This window comes from Miscanthus floridulus, chromosome 6, assembly GCF_019320115.1.
Source record: "Miscanthus floridulus cultivar M001 chromosome 6, ASM1932011v1, whole genome shotgun sequence".
Classification (NCBI taxonomy): Eukaryota; Viridiplantae; Streptophyta; class Magnoliopsida; order Poales; family Poaceae; genus Miscanthus; species Miscanthus floridulus.
In genome coordinates, this window is record NC_089585.1 from 121,253,622 (window position 1) to 121,278,017 (window position 24,396).

The 24,396-nt window shown below is 45.9% G+C and overlaps 3 protein-coding genes across 3 annotated transcripts in view; all 3 read right to left on the reverse strand.

Moving 5' to 3' along the window:
- The window catches only part of LOC136456781 (protein NETWORKED 2A-like), a 258,690-nt gene that overhangs the window by 228,020 nt on the left and 6,274 nt on the right, over nt 1-24,396 (reverse strand). The gene's annotated exons all lie outside the window — the stretch shown is intronic.
- The window catches only part of LOC136456784 (small ribosomal subunit protein uS12), a 264,823-nt gene that overhangs the window by 92,408 nt on the left and 148,019 nt on the right, over nt 1-24,396 (reverse strand). The window lies entirely within an intron of this gene.
- LOC136459359 (uncharacterized) lies at nt 22,359-24,232 on the reverse strand. Its single transcript, XM_066459222.1, has 3 exons — nt 23,515-24,232; nt 23,217-23,390; nt 22,359-23,093 (listed from the first exon to the last, which is right to left on the reverse strand). Exons 1-3 carry the CDS (start codon nt 23,974-23,976, stop codon nt 22,698-22,700), a joined length of 1,032 nt encoding a protein of 343 aa, XP_066315319.1. The 5' UTR covers nt 23,977-24,232; the 3' UTR covers nt 22,359-22,697.

The following is a 24,396-nucleotide window of genomic DNA, read 5'->3' on the forward strand; positions in this document are numbered from 1 at the left end:
AAAACAGAGTTCGGATGCGTCTTGGGCATCTGTTTTATTGTAGATTGGTCCTGACTGCCGAGGCAGACTCAAACTCGGATTGGACTGGGCCTCTGGCTTGGCTTGGACGTCCTTGCTGGCCTCCTAAGGTGGTGGCCAAGGAGGAGGACGTCCAAGGCCATCTCTTAGGCGTTCTCCATCTTCTTGGGGCGTGCTCCAATTTGAGCCTGGGTCCCAAGGATGTCTAACAAGCCTATGACGACAGTGTAGCTCCCGCCAGAAATAGCGATAGAATATATTGATGATTCGGAGGCCTTGCCGATGTGATATTGAGATGGGACCAGATCTATTTGAAAGCTTATCAAACAAGCTTTCCATCAAGTGCTCATTGACCTCGATCGCACTCCGGATGGATGAGTTATGGCCTTCCCAATGAGGCACTGTCGGACTGCCGATGAACCAAAAGTTCAACTTTGATGAACTTCCATTATGAAACACATTTGAACCTACAATCAAATAGTGACATGTACATGTGAAACCAAGTGAATTATAACCAAATCCACTATGCAAATGTAGGAACGAGCGCACCTTATAATCATTGTTTGTATCCAAAGGTGCCATGTCCTCGTCATCCTCCCCTTCTTGACAACAAATCGTCCTCGGTTTGGGATTAGCTGAAGGAAACATTGTTGGTAGTAGACAACATTGCTCCCCTTCTTGAAATTTAACATGTTTCTTTATAACAAAACTAGGGAAACTCGACATGACAAGATTATAGCAATTGGAATCCTTTGGTTGATCATACTTTTGCGCAATATTAGGAGATTTCAGAGTTGAACAAATATAGAAATGATGCACCATATACTCTCCTTTACAATTATATTTTCCAATAAAATGATATGTACAAGTAGACAACCATGGCAATTCAACACATTTAAGTTTCTCTTCTAAACGACTAAGAGCATATAAAGTATCAAACTCAATATAACCCAAAGTATTTGAAGAATACAATAATTTCTTTTCTTTTTTTTCGGTAGCAATGGGAAGCAAACGTTTATGTTCAGCATAAGTAATTGGTTCCAAAACATGGAAAACTAAAGCATCATCAACTAATTCATCTTTATCACAAGGAACATCAAGCAAATTATCACGGGACAAAGATAAATCAAGAGAGGGTTCCACTAACAATTGCTCTATGATAGCATGGTTTGTGGAAAAATTTAGTACATTAAGACAATTTTCACCTTCCGTGAGTGTAGCACCATGGATATTACCTATGTTCTCAGCAGGAGTAATAGGTGCATTATGAAGTGATGGTTCTAAATTTGCATATGAGGTTGTGAGCTCCTCATTTTCTTCCATGTCATCCTCTCGCTTATGGATATTATCCTGCAGAAGGTTAGTCATAGCAAGAGGAATAACAACATATTCTTCCTCCAAATGGTGCACCTCATCATATGAAATCAAAATAGGAGGTGGATTAACAAAGGTTTCTCGCATAAGAAGTTTCATATTATTCCAAGTTTGAGGTTTATTAGAAGGATCTAAAGACTCCCACCAAGATAAAGCAGAATGTCGTAAAACACTAGCTGCATTTTTTACCTTCCTCCTTGGACACATAAAGCGAGTAGCAAATATGTTGTCTATGGCAATTTCCCACTCCATGTACTCATCAGCACCTATACCATCATAAGTCGGTGGATACGAACAACCTATCATTGTTAGAAGACAGCAAAAGATAATACAAAAATATTATCCCTATCAAATGACTACGTGGTTGTAGTGGTGTCACTTTTGACAGCAAGTGGAAGCATCTTACCAAGCTCTTACAAAGTTCTTACCAATGCAAGCAGTGGGCAGTACAACCGGCGGCTGGTTCATGATACCTATGAGGTAGTGGTACCGAGATTGCAAGGACCTTTTTTTTGTACTGATCTGAAGTATATATGTAGAGCTTGGAAGGCACGAAAAAAAACAAATATATATATGTGGCACACAAGTCAGTGACAGACAGCAATATTGAATAAATGTCTAGAGCACTTGTCCTAGTTGCTATCCTATACGTGTTCCTATCACCAGTTGTGATAAACAAGAGAGAAAACAAGGATGAAAGAAAACAAGTATTAAAGGTAGCAATGGATATGAACAAGGCAAAAGGTACCACAAACAATAGAGCTATTGAGTGTTCCTTATGTGTTCCTTTTCGATATCTTCTATTCTCTTTTACTATTTTTTTTCTTTTATTTTTTTGTCCAATCTTTTTTTTCTTGCTTTTGCTCTTTTGATATTTTTTTCTCAGCAAGGAGCACACAAGAATAAACCACAAAAAAATTGAGCTCAATTGAATAAAAGATGTGGACTATAGAAAATTAGGACTGTGCTCTAAAAAGCATACCAAAACTTGTGGGCCCAGAAACTCAATTTTCCTAATCGAATTTTGTAAATCTAATTTTTGCGAACCCAACAATGCTAGGATGAAATAGATCTAAAATTTTCTGGCGTTCTCCGTAGATATAAAATTTTTCCCGTTTTGAGTTCGGATGCAAAAGTTATGACTGTTTTAAGGAAGCTACTCGAATCAGGGATTTAGTGGACACAAGATGCAAACCGATGGTGATACGGAATAGCGGCGGGTGGAGGTATCAACACAAACTAGAAAAAAACACAATCTAAATCAGCAACAAGACTTTGACCTAGGACACAAACTCAACAAAGCGGACTCTAAAACTAAATCATGCAAAGGCTATGGCGCGGATGGTTATAGGATAGGAAACAAATATGGCATTGGACTATGGGATAAAAGCAAAAACACTCGAACTAAGGGTAAGATACGAACTTGACAGTATACCTGAAGCTCTGATTACCTCTTACTAGAGACGGGGATCCTGATCTTTCGTCAGGTGATGGTAACTATCATTGTGGCGGAGAATGACATATCGATCCGGTTTCAGATCGAAAGATCGAACCCTGCAATCTTAGCACCACAGCTCCTCTGGTTATCAACCAAGTCACAGACCAGGTTAACCTCACCAAGAAGGCTAATCCCTGCCTACGCAACGAAAACACAAGCAAGAACGAGAAAGAAAGCAACCAAATTGCAGATGAATGATTAATCTCACGAGTTGGGGTCTCACAAACCGAAGAACGACGAAACTATTTCTTGACAGAATATTCTAAACAAAACTCAAACCCTAAAGTAGGTGGTGGCTACTAATTATATAGCCTAAGAGATATCCAAGGATCCCTCTTCACATCCTAAAGGTGTCCCAATACGTTACAAGGCCCAATGGCTCAAAAGACGACGACGCAGCGCCGTGACAGATTCTGGACATCAACTTGTTTCAATGATTCCTGTTGATTCCGAAAAGGTTTTGATGTCAAACCACTTGGATTGGCTTCCTTATCAAATTATATTTCCATCCATATGTGGATCATCAAAAATAGAGTTCGAATGTGTCCTGGGCATCCGTTTTATTGCAGACTGGTCTTGACTGCTGAGGCAGACTCGAACTCGGATTGGACTGGGCCTCTGGCTTGGCTTGAACATCCTTGCTGGCCTCCTAAGGTGGTGGCCAAGGAGGAGGACGTCCAAGGCCATCTCTTAGGTGTTCTCCATCTTCTTGGGGCGTGCTCCAACTTGGGCCTGGGTCCCAAGGATGTCTAACAAGCCCATAACGACAGTGTAGCTCCCGCCAAAAATAGCGACAGAATATATTGGTGATTTGGAGGCCTTGCCGACGTGATATTGAGATGGGACCAGATCTATTTGAAAGCTTATCAAACAAGATTTCCATCAAGTGCTCATTGACCTCGACTGCACTCCGGATGGATGAGTTATGGCCTTCCCAATGAGGCACTGTCAGGCTACCGATGAACCAAAAGTTCAACTTTGATGAACTTCCATTATGAAACACATTTAAACCTACAATCAAATAGTGACATGTAACCAAAGCCACTATGCAAATGTAGGAACAAGTGCACCTTATAATCATTGTTCGTATCCGAAGGTGCCATGTCCTCATCAGGCGGGATCGCGGCGCGAGAAGAGCCCAGCTTGGATAAGTGATCGGTGAGTTGATTTTGGTCACGTACCACATGGTGATACTCGATGCCGTAGAATTTTCCTTCGAGCTTCCTGATTTCTACATAGTATGCATCCATCTTCTCACTGGAATAGGACCAGTCCTTATTAAGCTGGTTGATAACTAGCGTAGAGTCCCCGTACACCATGAGGCATTTGACACCAAGCTCGATGGCTATACGGAGACCATGGAGACACACTTTATATTCCGTGGTGTTGTTGGAGGCCAGAAAGTGTATCCGGAGAACATAGTGTAGCTTATCCTTGGTCGGTGTAATGAATAGAATGCCCACACCAGCACCATTGATGTTAAGGGCACCGTTGAAGTACATCACCCAGTGTTCGGGGCAAGTAGCGGTGATGGACTCTTGGATCTCGGTCCATTCAGCGACGAAATCAGTGAGCGCCTATGACTTAATGGTAGGTTTGCTTCTAAATTCGATGGAATATGTGCTAAGCTCAATAGCCCACTTAATGATGCAGCCACTGGCCTCTTTGTTGTTGAGAATGTCCCCCAAAGGAAACTCAGTGACCACGGTGATCTTGTAGTATTCAAAGTAGTGTCAGAGTTTGCGCGACGTAATAAGAATGGCGTATAACAGCTTTTGTACCTAAGGATAACAAGTTTTGGGCTCATTAAGTACCTCGCTGATGAAGTAAACCGGATGTTGTACTTTATAAGCGTGCCCGGCCTCCTCGCGTTTGACGATAATGGTTGTGGTCACGACGCGAGAAGTGGCGGCGATGTATATTAGCAGAGTCTCATCTGGACGTGGCACCATCATGATTGGAGGCTTTGTTAAGAACACCTTGAGCTACTCAAAAGCTAAGACTACTTCCTCCGACTAGGAGAATCACTCAGAGGCCTTGAGGAATTTGAAGAATGGTAGCCCTTTTTCACCAAGGCGAGATATGAAATGACTTAAAGCAGCCATGCAGCCTGTGAGCTTCTATATATCCTTGATGCATGTCGGCCATTTCATATTGGTGATGGCAGAGACCTTGTTAGGGTTAGGTTCGATACCTTGAGCACTGACGATGTAGCCCAGCAGTATACCGGATGGAACTCTAAAGATGCACTTTGAAGGGTTCAGCTTCCATCGGTACTTGTTCAGGTTGGCGAAGGTTTCTTTGAGGTCAGCGATAAGGTTGTCGGTTGTCTTGGTCTTGACGACCACATCGTCTATGTAGGCTTCGACATTGCAGCCGATCTGGTGATCGAGGCACATCTAGATGGCCCTTTGATAGGTAGCCTCGGTGTTCTTGAGTCCGAAGGACATAGTGGTGTAGCAGTATGCACCAAAAGGCATAATGAACGACGTCTTGATCTGGTCTTCTTCCTTGAGGGAGATCTGATGATATTCGGAGTAATAGTCAAGCAAGGAGAGCAGTTCATAGCCAGCGGTAGAGTCTACAACCTTGTCTATCTGAGGCAGGCCGAAGGGGTCTTTAGGGCAGTGTTTGTTAAGATTAGTATAATCAACACACATTCTCCATTCTTTATTCTTTTTTCAAATGAGAACAGGGTTTGCTAACCAATCTGGATGATACACTTCTTTTATGAACTCGGCAACTAAGAGCCATTTTATTTCTACACTAATAGCCTCCTTCTTGTCTGGCATGAATCGGCAAAGTTTCTGCTTGATCGGTTTGGCGATCGGTGAGACATTCAAGGAGTGCTCGATCTTCTCCCGTGGTACCCCCGACATGTTTGTAGGTTTCCAAGCAAACACATCGGCGTTGGCACGTAGGAAGAAGATGAGCGCGCTTTCCTATTTGGGGTCAAGGTGAGCCCCAATCTTCATGGTCTTGGAGACGTCGTTGAGGCCGAGGCCAACCTCCTTGATTTCCTTGGACTTGGCGGAGGCATGAGGAAGCTCTAGCTCTAGGATCTCCATGTCATCAGCGAGCGCTGTCTTGGCTTCGGCGACCATGCTAGCCATCTAGATGGAGAGGTCGGTGGCTTTGGTGAGAGCGAGACTCTCTGTCTTGCAGGAGTAGGCAACGAAGAGGTTGGCCCGTAGAGCCAGGACTCCTACGGGCGAAGGCATCTTCATCACTAGATATGCATAGTGCGGTATGGCCATGAACTTGGCTAGTGCTGGCTGGCCAAGTATGGCGTGGTAGGCGGTGTCAAAGTCGGCGACATAGAAGTTGATATGCTCGACGTGGTAGTTGCATGCCATGCCGAACTATACTGGTAGGGTGATCTCTCCAAGTGGTCTGGATGCCCTTCTAGGTACCACACCCCAGAAGGAGAAGTCCAAGGGTGTGAGATCTATTATCACGAGGCCTAACTCCCTTAGGGCCCGGACGAAGAGTAGGTTCAAAGCACTGCCACCGTCAACGAGGACTTTTCTAAAGAGCACCTTCTAGACGGTTGCGTCGAGGACGAGGGGGAAACACCCTATGTATGGTATGTCTGCACACTGGTCAGCCTTTCTAAAGGTGATGGGGACCTCGGACCATGGGTGATAGCTGGGGTCGATAGTGGTTTCCTCTAAAGTGACAACGAGCACTTGTCGGGCGGTGAGCTTCCATTCTCTTCTACTCTCAGTGGAGGCGAGGCCCCCAAAGATGGTGGCAACCACCTTATTGTCGTCCTAAAAGGTATTATTGTTGCCCCTAGGTGGTCGGTGACCTCTGGCTCCATCATTGGCGTCGTCATCGAGCCTCTTGTCCTAGAACCCCTTAGCTAGGCCAATGCAATCCTTCATCTTGTGTTTGGCGTTCTTGTGAAGAGGGCATGGGCCGTCGAGGATCTTTTGGTACTGTTTGCCATAGTTACGCTTGGTGTGAGGTTGACTGACGGTAGTGACGATGTGTTCTAGCTGGCGGCGGCATTTTGGCCAAGCCTGTGTCCTCCTGTTCTATCACGGCCGCTATCGCAATGGTAGCTGCGGTCGTCGAGGCGGCGGTCGCTGTGGCGCCGGTCGTTGGGGCGATTATCGTAGCGGTGAGACAAGCGATGAGTGCCTGCATCCTCGTTGAAGCACACCTTGACTTCCTCAGCATTGGCGTACTAGTTGGCGGTAGTTATCATTTCGTCGATACCGGTGGGTGGCTTACGGTTGAATTTGGAGTGAAGCTCATGATGGTGGAGTCCTCGGATAAAGGCGGTGATGACTTCAGCTTTTGTGATATTGGGAATAGAGTTCCTCATCATGGAGAAACATTGGATGTAGCTACGGAGGAGCTCGGATGGCTTCTGGTTGATGCGGCTAAGATCATGCTTCATGTCGGGTCGAGTACACATGGCCATATAGTTGTCGGTGAAGACTTTCTTCAGCTCTTCCCATGATCCGATGGAGTTCGGCGCAAGGCTGGTAAACCAGCTCATGGCGGGTGGCGTAAGCATGATGGGGAGATAATTTGCTATGACGCTAGTGTCTCCTCCGGTGGCACAAACAGCAGTGGCATAAGCCTATAGCCACTGAGTCGAGTTCATTCTTCCTTCGTAGGGCTCGACCCAGGTGATCTTAAAACCACGGGGCCACCGAAGCATTTGGAGTGCCCTTGTGAAAGATGGAGGCCCTTAGGGTTGTCAACACCATCATCTGCGGCATTACAGTCGGGGATAGGCTTGAGGGCTGAGTTCGGGTTGTTGTACTCCTTTTCGTACTCCTGGCGATGACACACTTTGTCTTCATGGTGATCGAAGCGACGTTGCTCGATATGCTGTCATGCATCCTAGAGGTTGCTGAGATGCACTCGAGTGTCCTATTCGACCTCCTGGTTGTGTTGGCGATGGTGTTCAGCACGATGCCCCCCAGCTCCCCCTAGAGAGGTAGCGTCTGGACGACAAAAATAGCTTTGACTAGGGTGGCGATTGGATCTCGGCGTAGCTGATCGGTGAATCATGCTCATGGAGCACGAAGGTCTCTGATCCTCATGAATCTCATTGACCTGATAGTGGACCGCTTTAAGCATGGCGGTGATCTTGGCGACCTCAGGTGTTTGAGGGAAACAAGCGAGCTCATTGGCGGCTACTGCCAAATTGGCGCTTGGAGCCTTGAAGACATCGTGGCCATCAACATGGAGAAATTCTTCATCGAGGTCATGGTGGAGCAAGAGCGGTCTTCCTTGAGAATCAAGTCGATTATTCTGAGCAGCCTCAGCCCTCGTGATGGCTACCTCATTTTCTCACCGCTGCATGTGGTTGACATTCCGGTTCTCCCGAGCAACGTGCTCCTCCTTGGTTTCGCCATTCCGAGGAGGGCTATCGATGCTAATGTTGAAGATCACACCCCCAGAAGGGTGGAAGGAGAAATTGCTCAGAGAAGGTTTCGGCGAGGGTCTTCGTAGAGCCCTGAGACTCAGAGCCCAGAGTTTCTTTCGAGATGGTCTAGAGGGGCACCCTGGGGCTTCGGCCTAAGTGTAGCATGTTGACAGCTGGCGAAAATTGGATGGCAACCTGGTTGGCAAGTAGATGGGCGTAGTCTACCTGGTCGGCGAGTTTGCCCCTTAGGGCATGTTGGTAAGCGGCGGTGGTGTTGGTGAACCCAAAGGGTAGGGCCGTAACCCCTACAGTCTCTCGAGCAGCCCCCAATAGATCTAGATCGGAGGGTGGTCAGCGCTGAACTAGAGTGTCTAGAGCTGATTTGGCGATGGAGAGACAATTGGCGAGCTTTAGTCTGACCCGATTGATGGATTCTATTAGATCATTGTTGTTGATCTGCCTCCTCTGGTAGCAAGGAAGCGGACGATGAGTCGTTGCTGAAGGAGACCTCGAAATCGGCTCCGAGATCAGATCTGTAGTTGTAGGTGCGAGGGTAATCGGCATAGAACTGATCTGCCCTGGCTCGAGGAGCTCTCCGACTCCATCAGCATTGATAACCCACGAGATGGATCCTTTCGTGAAGATCTGGCCGGGCTATGGAAGGGACAAAGAGCCTGTGGAAAAAGCCATCTTGTTCGATAAGGAAACAGCATACACACCCCTACCTGGTGTGCCAACTGTTGACAGAATATCATCAGCAGTCCTCCGAGGGGTATCCCACGAAGGTAGATTGATCGGCAGAGGAGCGTGAGATCAAGAATAAGAAGGCAACAGAGACACACGAGTTAAACAGGTTTAGGCTATCAGTACGACATAATACCCTACTCATGTGGTCTATTGGTTTGTATTAGCTATTGTACGATATGTCGTGATTTTAGAGGGGGTCCCTATCCGCCTTATATAGTCCAGGAGGCAGGGTTACAAGTTGGTTAGATCTGAGAGATAACCGGAAAGTAATAACTAATTATAGGAATCTTAGGATCATACATATCTTAACAGATCTCATAGTATCTTTAGGATATCTTCCCGGTGTCTTGCGGTAGGCACCGAGTAGAGTCGTGCCCCGCAAGGCTTCATCTTATGGGTTGGGCCACCCCTAGGGGTGCAGCCCATGTGTCCTACTGTGGGTATCTAGGGTCGTACACCCCACAGATGGCATACATGGATCAAGGAGATGGAGATCATCATGAGGAACAGTTCGATGGAGATGGAGATCCCCAAAGGAACAATGGGCTATACCATGTCATATCTGTGTTAATGTTGTTCTTACTATGTTCTACTTTCACATGCGATAATGTTTTTGTCTACATGTGATGGTGAAGTAGAACGATCCCTCGGCAATGTTTAAGTTAAAATGCTTCCCCAAACCTTGCACTGTCATGTGTCTTGTACAATCGGTGGTGGGTCTATGACATTAGGGTGCCATTGGTTTTCCTTGACTAGATAGGTTCATATCGGATACTTATAGCAGAAGGGTTGGTTACTTGGATAAGGTCATCCTAACGGTTAGGGACCTTAGAGCATGAGTAGTTGGGCACCAAAGCATAGAGATGCTACCCAACAACAAGAGTCATATGTGATATGATTAGCAAAGAGTTGCTTACCAATCTACCGTGTCTTCTAGCGGTGATGCTAAAGCTCACTAGTAGACTTGTTAGTTGTGGGTCTTGAATCACTAAGTTTCAAGAGAGGGATATTGATCTTAGTGGGAGTAGATTCTATTAAAGGTTTAATATTGTTTACTCTATCTTGGATACATTGTCTTAGTATTTTGCATTACTTTTGTTATAGATAAATGGCGCCTAGCAATCAACCATTTACTTTGTGTTCAATTCTTGAGAAAGATAAGTTGAATGGAACAAACTATGCGGATGGGATCCGCAACCTGAGAATTGTTCTCAGGGCTGAGAAAAAGGAAGAAATTCTAGACACCCCATTACCAGAAGAGCCTGCTGATAATGCACCTGCTATAGAGAAAAACGCTTACAAGAGAGCATGTGATGCTGATCTTGAAGTGAGTTGTCTTATGCTTGCTTGTATGGAACCAGATCTGCAGTTGCAGTTTGACAATAACCATGCAGCGCACGATATGATCATGGCGCTCAATGATATGTTCTAGACTCAAGCCAGGACTGAAAGGTTCAATGTCTCAAAGGCTTTTTGCTGAAACCAAGCTAGCAGAGGACGCAACAGTTGGGCCACATGTGATCAAAATGGTTGGTTACACTCAGAGGTTGGAGAAGCTGGGCTTCCCAATTGGCCCTGAATTAGCTATTGATTTTATTCTCGCGTCTCTTCCACCCAGCTATGGAAATTTTGTCATGAACTACCATATGCATGGGGCGGAGAAGGGCTTGAATGAATTATGTGGCATTCTTAAAACAGCAGAGGCTAATATCAAGAAAGGTGCTGGCAGTAGCCATGTGATGGCAGTCCAAAACAAGCCTAAGTTTAAGAAGAAGGGCAATTCTTGGAAGAAGAAAAAGGACAAGGCTAAAGTTGAGATCTCTAAGCCAAACCCACCTACGCCCAAGGCTGGACCAACTGCTGATGCTGAGTGCTTTCATTGTCATGGGAAAGGTCACTAGAATAGATACTACAAGCTATACCTAGAATCCATAAAGGATCGCGGTAGTAAAGGTACTCCCGTAGCTTGTACACTTGTTTATGTTACGGACATTTTCCTTGCTAATTCTTATATTAATTCTTGGGTATTTGATACCGGATCAGTTGCTCATATTTGCAATATGATGCAGGGAATGATAAGAAGTAGAAGCATGGAAAAGGGAGAAGTTGATTTCCGCGTGGGCAATAATGTAAGAGTTGATGCGTTGAACGTCGGGACGATAAAACTCCACCTCCCATTAGGATTTATTATGGAGTTGAATAATTGTTATTTTGTTCCTAGTTTAAGTTGAAACATTGTGTCACCTTCATGTTTGATGAAGGATGGTTATTCATTTGCGAGTAAAGACAATGGTTGTGTGATCTCTAAAAATGGCATGTTTGTGGCTTCTGCATCCATTTTGAATGGGTTATTTATTTTAAATCTTGAAGATGCTCCTGTCTATAATATAAATGCTAAAAGGCCTTGGCTTAATGAGTTAAGTCCTACCTATATGTGGCATTGTCGTTTAGGTCATATAAGTGAGAATCGCATGAAGAGGCTCCATTCTGATGGGCTTTTAACTTCGTTTGATTTTGAATCATACGAGACATGTGAGGCTTGCCTACTGGGCAAGATGACCAAGATGCCCTTCACAGGTTTTCCTGAGAGGGCGGTAGACTTGCTGGAACTCATACATACTGATGTGTGTGGACCAATGAGTACGACAGCAAGAGGCGGATTCCAATACTTCATAACCTTCACTGATGACTTTAGTAGATATGGCTATGTCTACTTAATGAGACATTTGAAAAGTTCAAGGAGTTTCAGAGTGAAGTAGAGAATCAAGGTGGCAAGAAAATTAAGGCTTTGCTATCTGATCGTGGAGGCGAATATTTGAGCCACGAGTTTAGCAATCATCTAAAGAGTTGTGGAATTGTTCCACAGCTTACGCCACCTGGAACGCCTTAGAGAAATGACGTGTCTGAGCGATGTAATCAGACTTTGTTGGACATGGTTCGGTCTATGATGAGCCAGTCAGACCTACCATTATCATTTTAGGGATACGCTCTAGAAACAGCCGCTTTCACATTGAATAGGGTATCGTCTAAGTCCGTAGTTAAGACACCACATGAGATGTGGACTGGTAAGAGTCCTAGTTTGTCTTTTCTAAAAATTTGGGGTTATGAAGTTTATGTCAAATGACTTATGATAGATAAACTAACACCGAAATTAGACAAATGCTTTTTCGTGGGATATCCAAAGGAAACTTTAGGGTATTACTTCTACAACCGATCAGAGGGCAAAGTGTTTGTTGCTTGGAATGGTGTTTTCTTAGAGAAAGAGTTTCTCAAAAGAGAGAAAAGTGGACAGAAGGTGTATCTTGAAGAAGTTCAAGATGAGCCAGTTGGGAAGGACTCTACGAGTGATGCTAATGTAGCAGAACAAGTTGAGATACCCGTGGCAACAGAAACACTGCCACAACCACGAAGGTCAGTAAGAATCCATGGGTTGTGTGGGGATTTGTTATTGTTAGACGATGATGAACCTACGACTTATGCGGAAGCAATGATGGACCCAGATTATGAGAAATGGCAAAGTGCCATGAGATCCGAGATAGATTCCATGGGAAACAATCAAGTTTGGAACTTGGTTGACCCGCCTAATGGGGTTAGACCCATAGAGTGCAAATGCATCTATAAAAAGAAAAAGGATATGGATGGAAACATTTACATCTATAAAGCTCGACTTGTTGCAAAGGGTTTTCGGCAAGTTCAAGGAATTGACTACGACAAGACTTTCTCGCCGGTAGCGATGCTTAAATATATCCGGATCATTCTAGCAATAGCTGCTTATTTCGATTATAAAATATGGCAGATGGATGTTAAAACAGCCTTTCTAAATGGAAATTTGGATGAGGACATGTATATGATATATCCCGAAGGTTTTGTTGATCCAAACAATGCTAGAAAAATTTTCAAGCTTCAGAAATCCATTTATGGGTTAAAGCAAGCATCTCGAAGTTGGAACATTTGTTTTGATGAAGTGGTCAAAGGGTTTGGCTTCTATCAGAATGAAGAAGAACCTTGTGTTTACAAGAAGGAAAGTGGGAGCGCTGTTGTATTTCTGATCTTGTATGTGGATGACATATTATTGATTGGGAATGACATTCCTATGTTGCAATCAGTAAAGACTTTACTGAATAATAATTTTTCTATGAAGGATTTAGGAGAAGCAGCATACATTTTGGGCATCAAGATCTATAGAGATAGATCGAAGAGGCTTATAGGATTAAGCCAAGATACGTACATTGACAAGGTGTTGAAACGATTCAACATGGAACAATCCAAGAAAGGGTTCTTACCTATGTCACATGGTATGCGCTTTAGCGATAAATAGTGTCCTTTGATAGCTGATGAGCGGAAGCGCATGAGTAAGGTTCCATACGCCTTGGCAGTTGGTTCCATCATGTATGCCATGATATGTACTCGCTTAGATGTCTCATATGCTCTAAGTGTTGCAAGCAGGTACCAAGCTCATCCAGGAGAGAGTCACTAGACACTTGTTAAAAACATTCTTAAGTACTTGAGAAGGACTAAAGATGTGTTCCTAATCTATGGAGGTGAGGAGGAGCTCATTGTAAATGGTTACACCGATGCTAGCTTCCAAACTGACACGGATGATTCACATTCTCAATTAGGTTTTGTGTTCACAATAAATGGTGGTGTTGTAAGTTGGAAAAGTTCCAAGCAGGAGACGGTGACCGATTCTACAGCAGAGGCTGAGTACATTGCAGCTTCTGGAGCTACAAAGGAAGGTGTTTGGATGAGGAGGTTCCTCATTGAACTTGGTGTGTTTCCGAATGCGTCCAGCCCATTGAATCTACATTGTGACAACAATGGGGCAATTGCACAGGCTAAGGAGCCAAGGAATCACCAAAAGAACAAATATGTACTGCAGAAATTTCATCTCATTCGAGAGTTTGTTAGACAAGATGAGATCAAGATGTGCAAGATACACATGGATTTGAATGTTGCAGATCCTTTGACAAAGGCTCTTCCACAGCCTAAGCATGAGGCGCACATGAGAGCTATGGGTATTAGATATCTTTGAGATTAACTCTAGTGCAAGTGGGAGATTGTTGGGAGTATGCCCTAGAGATAATCATAGAGACGATTATATTTCCTTGTATCCATGATATATTATGAGTTCATTGAATTTCCATTAAAAATGGTCAGAGTTCGTGTGAGGACACAGATGAATAATGGATCAACACATTATTAGTTGATGACTATGTTTCACAAGTCATAGACATGGAGATGTCAAACTAATAATGTGGGCACATGCATGACATGGGGCTGGACTAACCCAACGTGAGATGTTGTTATTATCTCTATTCATATCATGTATGTTATGTCATTAGACCTGAGATTGTTGTATGTATTTAAGATGTGAAACGACCTACTCAAGGACTATCAAATGCTACTCCATAACAGGGTAGTTATAAAGGTGGTTTTTTGGGTCTATCGGGAAACATGCTATGAGACATAGACAATCAAGAAGGAATTTGCCCCTCTCTATATGAGAGAGATATCACTGGATCACTCTAATGATTAGATCAAGAAATGCATGGCTGTGCTTGGGTTAAGTGTTAACCTATGAGTTGGACCAAATATCATGAGGCAAGGGAATAACAAGTATGTGGTTTTGTAGTGGTTCGTCTGATATGATCTTTGCATACGCATACGAGTTAACATGCCTTGCTAGAGGCCGCTATCAACTAATGGCCGAGTAGGAGTACTCGGGCCATGTCTATGTATGTGTGAACCCATAGGGTCGCACGCTTAACGGGCTAGAAGCCTAATTCAGATTGGATCTGAGTTAGACAAGGCTTAGGGTTACTAATGGGCCTCCAACTCGGGAGCTCATTAGGGATGCCTATAAATAAGTGGGATGGGCAACGGGGCTAGGTATCCACATCATTTTGGCAGCCACCGCCGCTCATCCTATGCCTACGCCTGCTGCTCCTCGTGGACCTAGCAGTTCGAAGGCACGACACTTCCTCCCTGTACGTGTGGATACCTCGGAGGTGCTGCATCTAGAGCACAAGGATGAACCGCACGAAGGGGACAGACATATGGATGGCCTTGCAACTGCATGGCACCACTACAATGCGTACGACTATAGTGAGTCGCTTTCGCTGCACCTGCGCGTCTAGTGGTAATCCCGTGATCTATAACTAGCAATAGATCCTGGTTTATGAGGTCGAATTTTTTGTTTTTCAGCTAGCGTAGCATCCTCATAACCCTACACCTCGGCGGGAACCACTGCTCAAAGTCCACAAATTTGAGCTACTACACCTGCTTGGCCGTGGTGGCCCTTAAATCTAGATGGGTCACTGGAGGCGGACCCTGTGGTCTAGGAGGTGGACCCTGTGGTCTAGGAGGCGGACGAGAACCCCTCCGCTATGTCTCTGACCTTAGTGTGACTGGAGCACGGGTATAACCAGAGTGGCATAACTATGGCTGAGGTGCCTGCTCTGTCTCCTTGGCCTGCTCTCCCTCCTGAGTCTGATCTGCGGGCTATGGCTGCTGCTTTAACTCCCCTAAGGCTAATTCTCATCAATAACCACATGTCATCCTCCAACCATGATAGTCCTAGCTAGACCACCATGACGACGCTCAACCTACTCAAGTGCAACCCTCTGTGTTGGTGAAAGCTGATCTGCAATAACAACACCACTCCTAGCACCTCCTCTCTCTGCATGCTTTGTAGCCTCTACAACTACGGCTACTCTCACTGTATCTGCATTAGGGTACTTGCGCTTTCTCATTGCTAGCTTCTTCGTTGCCTTGGTATCTGTAGGTAGGCGAGGCGTGGGCCTCAAATCCTCATCACTGGGACCTCCTTCGACATTCTTGACATGAGCCATCTGATGGAGCTAAAAAGAACAACTACCGCTGACAAAGATCAACTGCCAACTATCACTTCTGAGGCTTGGCCTCATTCTGTACTCGTGAGCTTGGCCTCAAGTTGACTGTCAACTACCACTGAGACCTCAGAAACACCAACTCGCTGCACGTTAGAATAGATTGGATTTATGAATAATTACAACATATCTAGAGATACGAAACCCTAAGAAGCAAGCATTAGTTATGAAATTTGAACTAAGGGCTTGCTACCTGACGAACCAGTGATCCGAAGAGAAGAGAAATGACACACGGGGAACCATCGAATCGGCTAGGGTTAGGGTTCCGGCTCAATGAGAACCACTGAATCTGAAGAGAAGATGTGGAGGCAGTGGCTACATCACTGACAAGGAGCAATGCAGCATGTGCATGTGACTGGGGCTGCTGGCACGGCGGCACTAGAGCAGGGCAGGGGCACGGCAGAGCTAGTCAGCCTGGGCGCTTTTTCACCGAACATCGAACCGAATAGTCGGTAGTTCGGTTTCAGTTTTGGATCCTGGGAACTTCGGTGTTCGGTTGAGGAGTCAGTTTCTGACCTGAACAAAACCGAACTACCGTAGAACTGAAGTCAGGCTCGCAGTAATCTCCATGTTCGCCTGACTGTCTCCTCTTCCCCAATGTTTGATGGCTGATGTAGCCCACCAAGGCCCACGACGTACCTATCTAGGCAGGCCCATGAGGCCTTAGCCCTCTCCCTCTTGCAATCTCCCCTCTCTCCTATCCCCCCATGACCCATCTAACTCCCTTTGGCCTCTCTCCCTCTCTCATCTGACTCCCCATCCCAAACCCTAAATCCAGCCAGCGGCGACACGACTACGAGGTGTTCTAGCGAGCGCAGAAGCTATGGTGGGAGAGGCGAGGTGTGGACAAGCGACTACTATGAGCTGCGGTAGCATGGCCACGGCACGAGGTGAAGGTGTGCTCGGTGGCTGCGCGGCGCGGCTGCTCCACGGCACGATGGGAGGCGACGGCGGTGGCGCGTCGCGTGAATGCGAGCAGGCGATGGCGGTGGCATGTCGTGGATGTGAGCAAGCGGTGGAGGTCTGTACGAGTGGAAGGTGGAGCCAGTGACGCATCTGCTACTCTAGGTGAAGCTCCACATGTTGCGGATGCGAGCGACTGCGAGGGCTGGAGGTAGGCTTGGCTTTCTCAGTTTAAACCGCAAAACCAAAGTAAGAAACCAAAACCAAAATGGGTGGTGTTGCATTCTCTAATTAACCGATTGGCTTCTCATTCTTAAAAACCAAACTTTTGTGAAACTGAATAAACCAAACCAAATTGTTGGTTTAAACCAAATGCCCAGGGTGAGGTGCTAGTGTATAGCGTGGGCATGGCGGTGCAGTAGGGCGGCTCGCTGGCATGGGGAGGCATGGTTGTGCGGTGGTGCTGGCATGGGAGCAGGGTGGCATGGCTATGCGAGCGTGGGCACGGCGAATCAGGCACGGGATGCATGGCGAGCAGTGGAGGCACGGCGGCAATGTCAGCAAATGCGGCTTTTGGTCAAAACATCGGCGCGATTAAATAGTGGCCCCAACGTGACGAGAAAGGAAACAGAGAAGAGTTGGAATCCCGCACAATATCTACTAACTGGACGCTCCGGTGGCAATGACCGAACGCTGCCACCCAGAGTTCAGTCGATTTCAGAGAGGTCCAAAACCCCTGGAATCATGACTGGACGCGTTCGGTGAACCCTGATCAGACGTAGCCAGAGTCTGATCCTCACTTCCTTGATCGCCTTCGCTTGATCGGACACTTAACCACCATCTGACCGGACACTGAACAGCAGAGTCTGGTCACTCCATCGCAGCAAGTTCACCTCCTATGAACTGACCGAGCACTGGACATCAGAGTCCAGTGCAGCATCCGATCACTCTTTTTCTAGCAAATCTTTAAAGTCCTTCGTGTTGCCTGTTCCCAATCAAGTCCCAACTTCAATAAGATCCAAATAAACACCAATTAGGATTGATGTGAGTGACCTCTCTCAAACCCTTAAATTTTTAAAAATATTTTGCCTTAGGCTATAATTCTTTTTAAGAAAATAGGCAATAAGAGGGCAATTTAAGATAAATGACAAAACAATATTCATGCATATGAAATGCAATACTTGAAAGTAAATCTAGTTGCTTGTCAAGTTTGATCCAAGGTCAAGCTTCTTCACACGCTTTACGACGGTTATCTTAACCATGTTAGACAAGCCCTAAGTGCATAACCATAAGGTAAACATGTTGTATATTACAATGCAATGCAAGGGACAACACAAGCTCATTTTTTAGTGAAGTTACTAAAATCAAGAATATTGAGCTCATTCCACAATCAACAAAAAGTCACCTCATCTAGCGGTTTAGTGAAGATATCCACCAATTGATCCTCGGTCCTTACACCTTCTAATAAAATATCATTCTTTGCAACATGATCTCTAAGAAAGTGATGGCGGATGTCTATGTGCTTGGTGCGAGAGTGTTGAATCGGATTATTTGTAAGTTTTATCGCACTTTTATTGTCGCACAAAAGAGGTATTTTTTCTAGAACTACACCATAGTCTAGCAAAGTTTGTTTCATATAAAGTATTTGTGCACAACAAGCAACCACGGAAATGTATTCCGCTTTGGCGGTGGATAAAGCCATACTATTTTGTTTCTTAGAGGACCAAGACACAAGTGATCTATCAAGCAAATGGCACCCTTCGGATGTGCTTTTTCTATCAACTTTGCAACCAGCATAATCCGAATTAGAATAGCCAACTAATTCAAATATAGCTTCTTTGGGATACCAAAGGCCAATGCTTGGTGTGTGCTTAAGATATCTAAATATTCTTTTAACGATAATCAAATGAGTTTTCTTAGGATTAGCTTGAAATCTAGCACACATACACACACTAAACATGATGTCGGGTCTAGATGCGGTTAAATATAACAAGCTACAAATCATAGAGCAGTAGAGAGTTTTATCAACCATGTTACCTCCCTCATCTAGGTCGAGATGTCCATTAGTTGGTATTGGTGTCTTGATTGGCTTACATTCATCCATCTTGAATCTCTTAAGAAGATCATTTATATATTTCTCTTGAGAGATGAAAATCTCTTCTCTCATTTGCTTGACTTGAAAGCCAAGAAAGAATGTAAGCTCTCCAATCATTGACATCTCAAACTCTTTCGACATCAATTCATCAAACTCTTTACAAGATTATTTATTTGATGATCCAAAGATGATATCATCAGCATACACTTGACAAATAAAGATATGTCCATCAAGCTTCTTGGTGAATAGTGTGATGTCGACCTTCCTAATGGTGAAGCCCTTCTCAATGAGGAAGTCCCGAAGGCGCTCATACCAAGCTCTTGGGGCATGCTTAAGCCCATATAACGCCTTGGACAACCTATAAACATGATTAGGATATCTAGGGTCTTTAAACCTAGGAGGTTGATCAACATAGACTAGTTCATTAATAGAGCCATTTAAAAATGCACTTTTCACATCTATTTGATATAGTTTCATTTCATGATGTGATGCATATGCAAGGAGGATACTGATGGCTTCTAGTCTTGCAACCGGTGCAAAGGTCTCTCCAAAATCCAAACCTTCAACTTGAGAGAACCCCTTTGCAACTAGTCTTACCTTGTTCCTCACAACAACGTCTTGATCATCTTACTTGTTGCGGAACACCCACTTTGTTCCAATGACTCTTACACCTTGTGGTTGCTCTTTAAGAGTCCACACTTCATTGCGGGTGAAGTTGTTCAACTCTTCATGCATGGCGTTTATCCAATCCAAATCTTGAAGAGCTTCTTCTACCTTAGTAGGCTCAAAGCAAGAGACAAAAGAGTGGTGTTCAATAAATGAAGCAAGCTTTTAATAACGAGTCATTACTCCTTTTGATGGACTCTCTATGATGAGATCTTGTGGATGAGCTTATAGTAGAGATAAATTTCTTCTATCAAACATTTGAGAGGGAGGTTGTGGAGCATCAATATCTTATGCTTGTACCACCATTTGCTCATGGGAGACATGAGTGTCTTCATTTTCTACTCTCCCATCTTTTTCACCATCAAACACTTGAGGGGGAGGTTGTGGAGCACACTTGATGAAGAAGGAGGATTGATCACTTATACATCATCTTCATCATCATTAGGCTTGATGTCTCCAACCGAAATGTTCTTCATGGCCTCCCTCAATGGTTCATCACCTATATCATCAAGATTCTCATGTGCTCCTTGGGAGCTGTTAGATTTATCAAATTCCACATCATATGTTTCTTCAACCAAGCCGGTAGCATGATTAAATACTCTATATGCTTTGAACTTTGATGAGTAACCAATAAGAAAATCAATATCACGTCTTTGAAACTTCTCTAGGTGTTGCCGCTTCTTGTAGATGTAGCATTTGCAACCAAACACCCTAAAGAAGAAGACGTCCGGCTTCTTCCCATTGAGCAACTCACAAGGTGTCTTACTAAGAAACTTTTAAAGGAATAGGCGGTTGGATGCATAGCATGCGGTGTTGATAGCTTCCGCCCATAGAGCTTCGGGAGTGTTGTACTCATCAAGCATTGTCTTGCTAGTGTGATCAAAGTCCGGTTCTTTCTCTCAACTACACTATTTTATTGAGGAGTATATGTTGTGAAGACCTCATGCTTGATCCCAACTTCATCACAATAGGCTTCTATATTTGTGTTGTCAAATTCTTTGCCGTTGTCACTTTTAATCTTCTTGAGCTTCACTTCAAATTCATTTTGTGCTCTCTTGACAAACTTCTTGAAGCATGATGCAACTTTGGATTTGTCATGAAGGAAGAATACCCATGTGTATCTTGAATAGTCATCAACAATCACAAGACAATAAAGATTTCCTCCCAAACTCTTGTATGTTGTTGGTCCAAATAAGTCTATGTGAAGAAGTTCTAGCACTCTTGTGGTTAACATGAAAGCTTTTGTTGGATGAGTATTTGCAACTTGCTTGCTGGCTTGACATGCACTACAAAGCTTATCCTTTTCAAACTTTACATCCTTCAACCATCTCACTAAATCATTCTTTATTAGCTTCTTGAGTGAGCTCATCCCAACATGAGCAAGTCTTCAATGTCATAGCCACCCAAGTGTTGTTTTGATGAATAGACATGTCTTCAAGTTAGCATCTTCGGAGGTGAAATCTACTAAATATAGGTTATTGTATCTAAATCCTTTGAATATCACTTGATCATCATCCTTCTTAGATACAATAACTTCCTTCTAGGTGAACAAGCATTGGAAACCAAGATCACACAATTATCCAACGGATAGCAAGTTGAAGCTCAATGAAGCAACATATAGCACATTTGAGATAGAATGATAATTTGATATTGACACTTTGCCCAATCCTTAAACCTTGCCATTTGAATTATCTCCAAATGTGATTCTTTTTTGTCCATCTACTTCTTCATCTAGTAAGGTGAACATACGAGGATCACCGGTCATATGTTGTGTGCAACCACTATCAATAACCCAATAACTTCCACCGGTCTTGTAGTTCACCTACACACAAGAGATCAAGCTTTTGGAACACAAACCTGTTGAGGGCCCTTCACCTTCTCAACAAGTGACTTTGTATTTTTTTGGTCCGTCTTCCCCAAACCACCCATCACTCTGCTTCAATATGATACAATGTGAGCATATGAAGTGTGGACCAATTATAAAAAAAAATCATTTTGAAATTACAAAACTTCAGACATTATAATAACGAAATAAAGCTAACTGCCCGTGCTATGCCGCCTTGCTAGTAAGGTTGCTCCGAAGGTCATTTTCGCGCGTTGTCACAAGTCATACGGCACATCGTTAATTATACACAAATTATCGACCCAACCCAAACAAATGCAGATGCTGACACGACCCATACCGAACAGCTACTGACTTGATTTACCAATCCCGCGGCGACTGAACTCGATCGAGTTAGCTGCCGGTCACGTGTAGTGTGCCGTGTGCGCGGGCAAGCCAATGGGATCGAACATCCCCGAGACGGCCATTGAAGTGACTGAAGAAGCTGAACCCCTCCAAAAGCCGGGCGGGAAGGTTGGTTGCGCATCACGGACGCCTCGCCCGCGTTCACGACGCCGCGACAGTGATCTCCACCCCCGCCCGGCCCGGCCCCTTTGACTGACCGCCTGCCTCCATTGCATTGCAATTGCACTGCCACCTGCCATCCATCCATCTCCTGCAACACCGGGAGAAGTCGTAGCCCCCACGGGTGTGGTGTGGTTAGGGAGAGGTAGGCCAGCCAAGTGAGCAAACTACCATGACATGACATCCTGTCACTGACGGATCATATGATACGCTCCATTTCAAGTCTTAAATGTGCAGTGCCTGCCAGTGGACAGGCACAACGAAAACTACGACCTGCAAATTGGGATGCAAAGCAGCACTGGTATACTAAGGTTAATCCTCAGGCTAGTTCAAGCAGCTTTGTGGAAGTCACACGGATCTCACGGAGCACAAGCTGTTATCAGTGTCACATGATACTAGAGACTGCGGGAAGATGTTTCAAACTTTTTTTTTGTTGCTTCATGATGTTTCTGGCTAAAAGTTTACAAGGCAATCAATCATACACAAGGGAAGGTCAACGACGCCGACCAGACCTCTTCACCACACCGTACTGCGCCGCGCACCGGCGCCCCGATCGAGCGGAGCGGAGCCTGAGTGCTCGCGCGTGCACCGCACCCCACCCGCCACCAACGCCACGTCGCGTTGGCTCCATCGCCCCTGGCGCGCTACTCGGCTAGTGACTGGTGACTGGCCTGCCTGCAGGCGATCGCGGCCTACGAGGCCAGGTTCACCGACAGCATGTCGCCGAGGGTCGCCCAGAGCTCGTCCTCGTCGTCGAAGCCGACCTGCCGCTGCACCTCGTCGTCAGCCGCGGCGGCACCCGGCGCCCGCCACCACCACTCGCCATTGTCGCCGGCGCCGCTGAATGCTGAGATGGCGCCGTTGCTGACGCCGCCGGCGCCGTTCAGCCTATTGCTGTAGTGGCCGTCGTAGCTCCTGCCCGCGCTGTAGGTGTTCCCGTTGCTGTTGAGCTCATTGTGGCTGCAGCCGTACTCGTGGCTGTTGTCGGACGCCTCGCGCTCGTCGGCTTCCGCGTCGGTCTCGCCGTTCCTCGCGAACCGGCCCTTCACCCGCGGGCGGCTGTCCGCCAGCGTCTTCCTGCAGGCATACTGCGGGGGGCAGCGAGTGATCAGACGTTAGCTGACACGAATGGATGTTTGAAGAGAGAGTGCGCCGGTGCGGCGACAGAGGAAATTGAATCATTTGCAGGGTAGGGAGATGCGATCAATTACAGTGATCTTCTTGTTGAAGTTTCTCTGGTGCCGTTTGACACGGTAGCGCTCGACCCGCTCTTTCCTCTCCTCGGCGCTGTACCGGCCGACCTTCTGTGAGAGCGGCCCGCCTCCCTCTTGGCCGCAGCCGTCGCCCGACGGCACCGGGCGCGGCGGCGACGACCCGTTCATGCCCTGTTCATTGCCAGCACATCAGCAGAGTTTCAGTTTTTTTTATTATTTATTGCCTTGGATTGGGTGCAGCTCTGATGAATTATGTGCCAGCCAGGCTTGTCGAGATGCACGATGGACGCGGTACCTGGAGATCGCCGGTGCTGAAGACGCGGCGGACGGGGCACGACGAGGTGAACTCAAAGAATTCGCCGGAGGAGGAGGACGGGGAGGACGAGAGCGGCGGCAGCGTCGTCAGCTGGTGCGTGGACGGCGAAGACGGCGAGTAGAAGCCGCTGCCGCCGCCGACGCCACCGAGCGACACGTCGGCCAGCTGCAGGTGCATCGGGAGCGAGTGCGAGCTGATGCTCCTCTGGATGCTGTTGTAGTTGTAGTACGACGACGGCAGCGAGGAGGAGTAGCAGAACGACGGCGGCGACGAGAAGGCGCCAACATTGCCGCCGTCGAGGTACCCGCCGGCCGCGGCGCCGGGGGGGATCTGCGCCGGGACGGTGACGGACAGCGCAGCGGCGGCGGAGAAGCTCGCGGCGTGGTGGTGCATGAGCGCGTCGCTGTAGGACGAGGGGGAGGAGGAGGATTGGCGGAACATGGCTTTTGGACGTGGAAAAGCCTTGTGGCTTTGCGCCGACTGTGGTTTGGGTTTGGGCTTTGTGGGGAGTTTGAGAGGGAGGGGTGCGCAGATATAAGAAGTGGTGGGGAGGCTTGCCGTGTATTGTTCTTCTGCAATCTGCTGCTGCTAGTGCTAGTGCTGTGCGCTGTGCGCTGTGCGCTGAAAGGTGGTGGGGTCACCCCTAAAACCAAAAAAATCTTATCTCAGCAGTATAATTGTACTGCTCCTGGGAACGTGTTTGTGCAGTCAGATCAAGCTTCAATCAATAGTTCAACATTGTACCATTTGAATTTTGAAGGTAGGAACTTTGATTGGTTGATAGGATAGATTAGATACGCGAAATATATGTCTCCGGGCATAATTATGTGTCAAGCACTGTCGAGTGATTTGAGCCATCCG

Coding starts and splice junctions, on each gene's coding strand:
- LOC136459359 (XM_066459222.1), bottom strand. CDS start 23,976: ATGTTCCGCCAATCCTCCTCCTCCCCCTCGTCCTACAGCGACGCGCTC. Junction 23,391..23,514: donor TCAGCACCGGCGATCTCCAG/GTACCGCGTCCA, acceptor GGCAATGAACAG/GGCATGAACGGGTCGTCGCC. Junction 23,094..23,216: donor ACTTCAACAAGAAGATCACT/GTAATTGATCGC, acceptor TGCCCCCCGCAG/TATGCCTGCAGGAAGACGCT.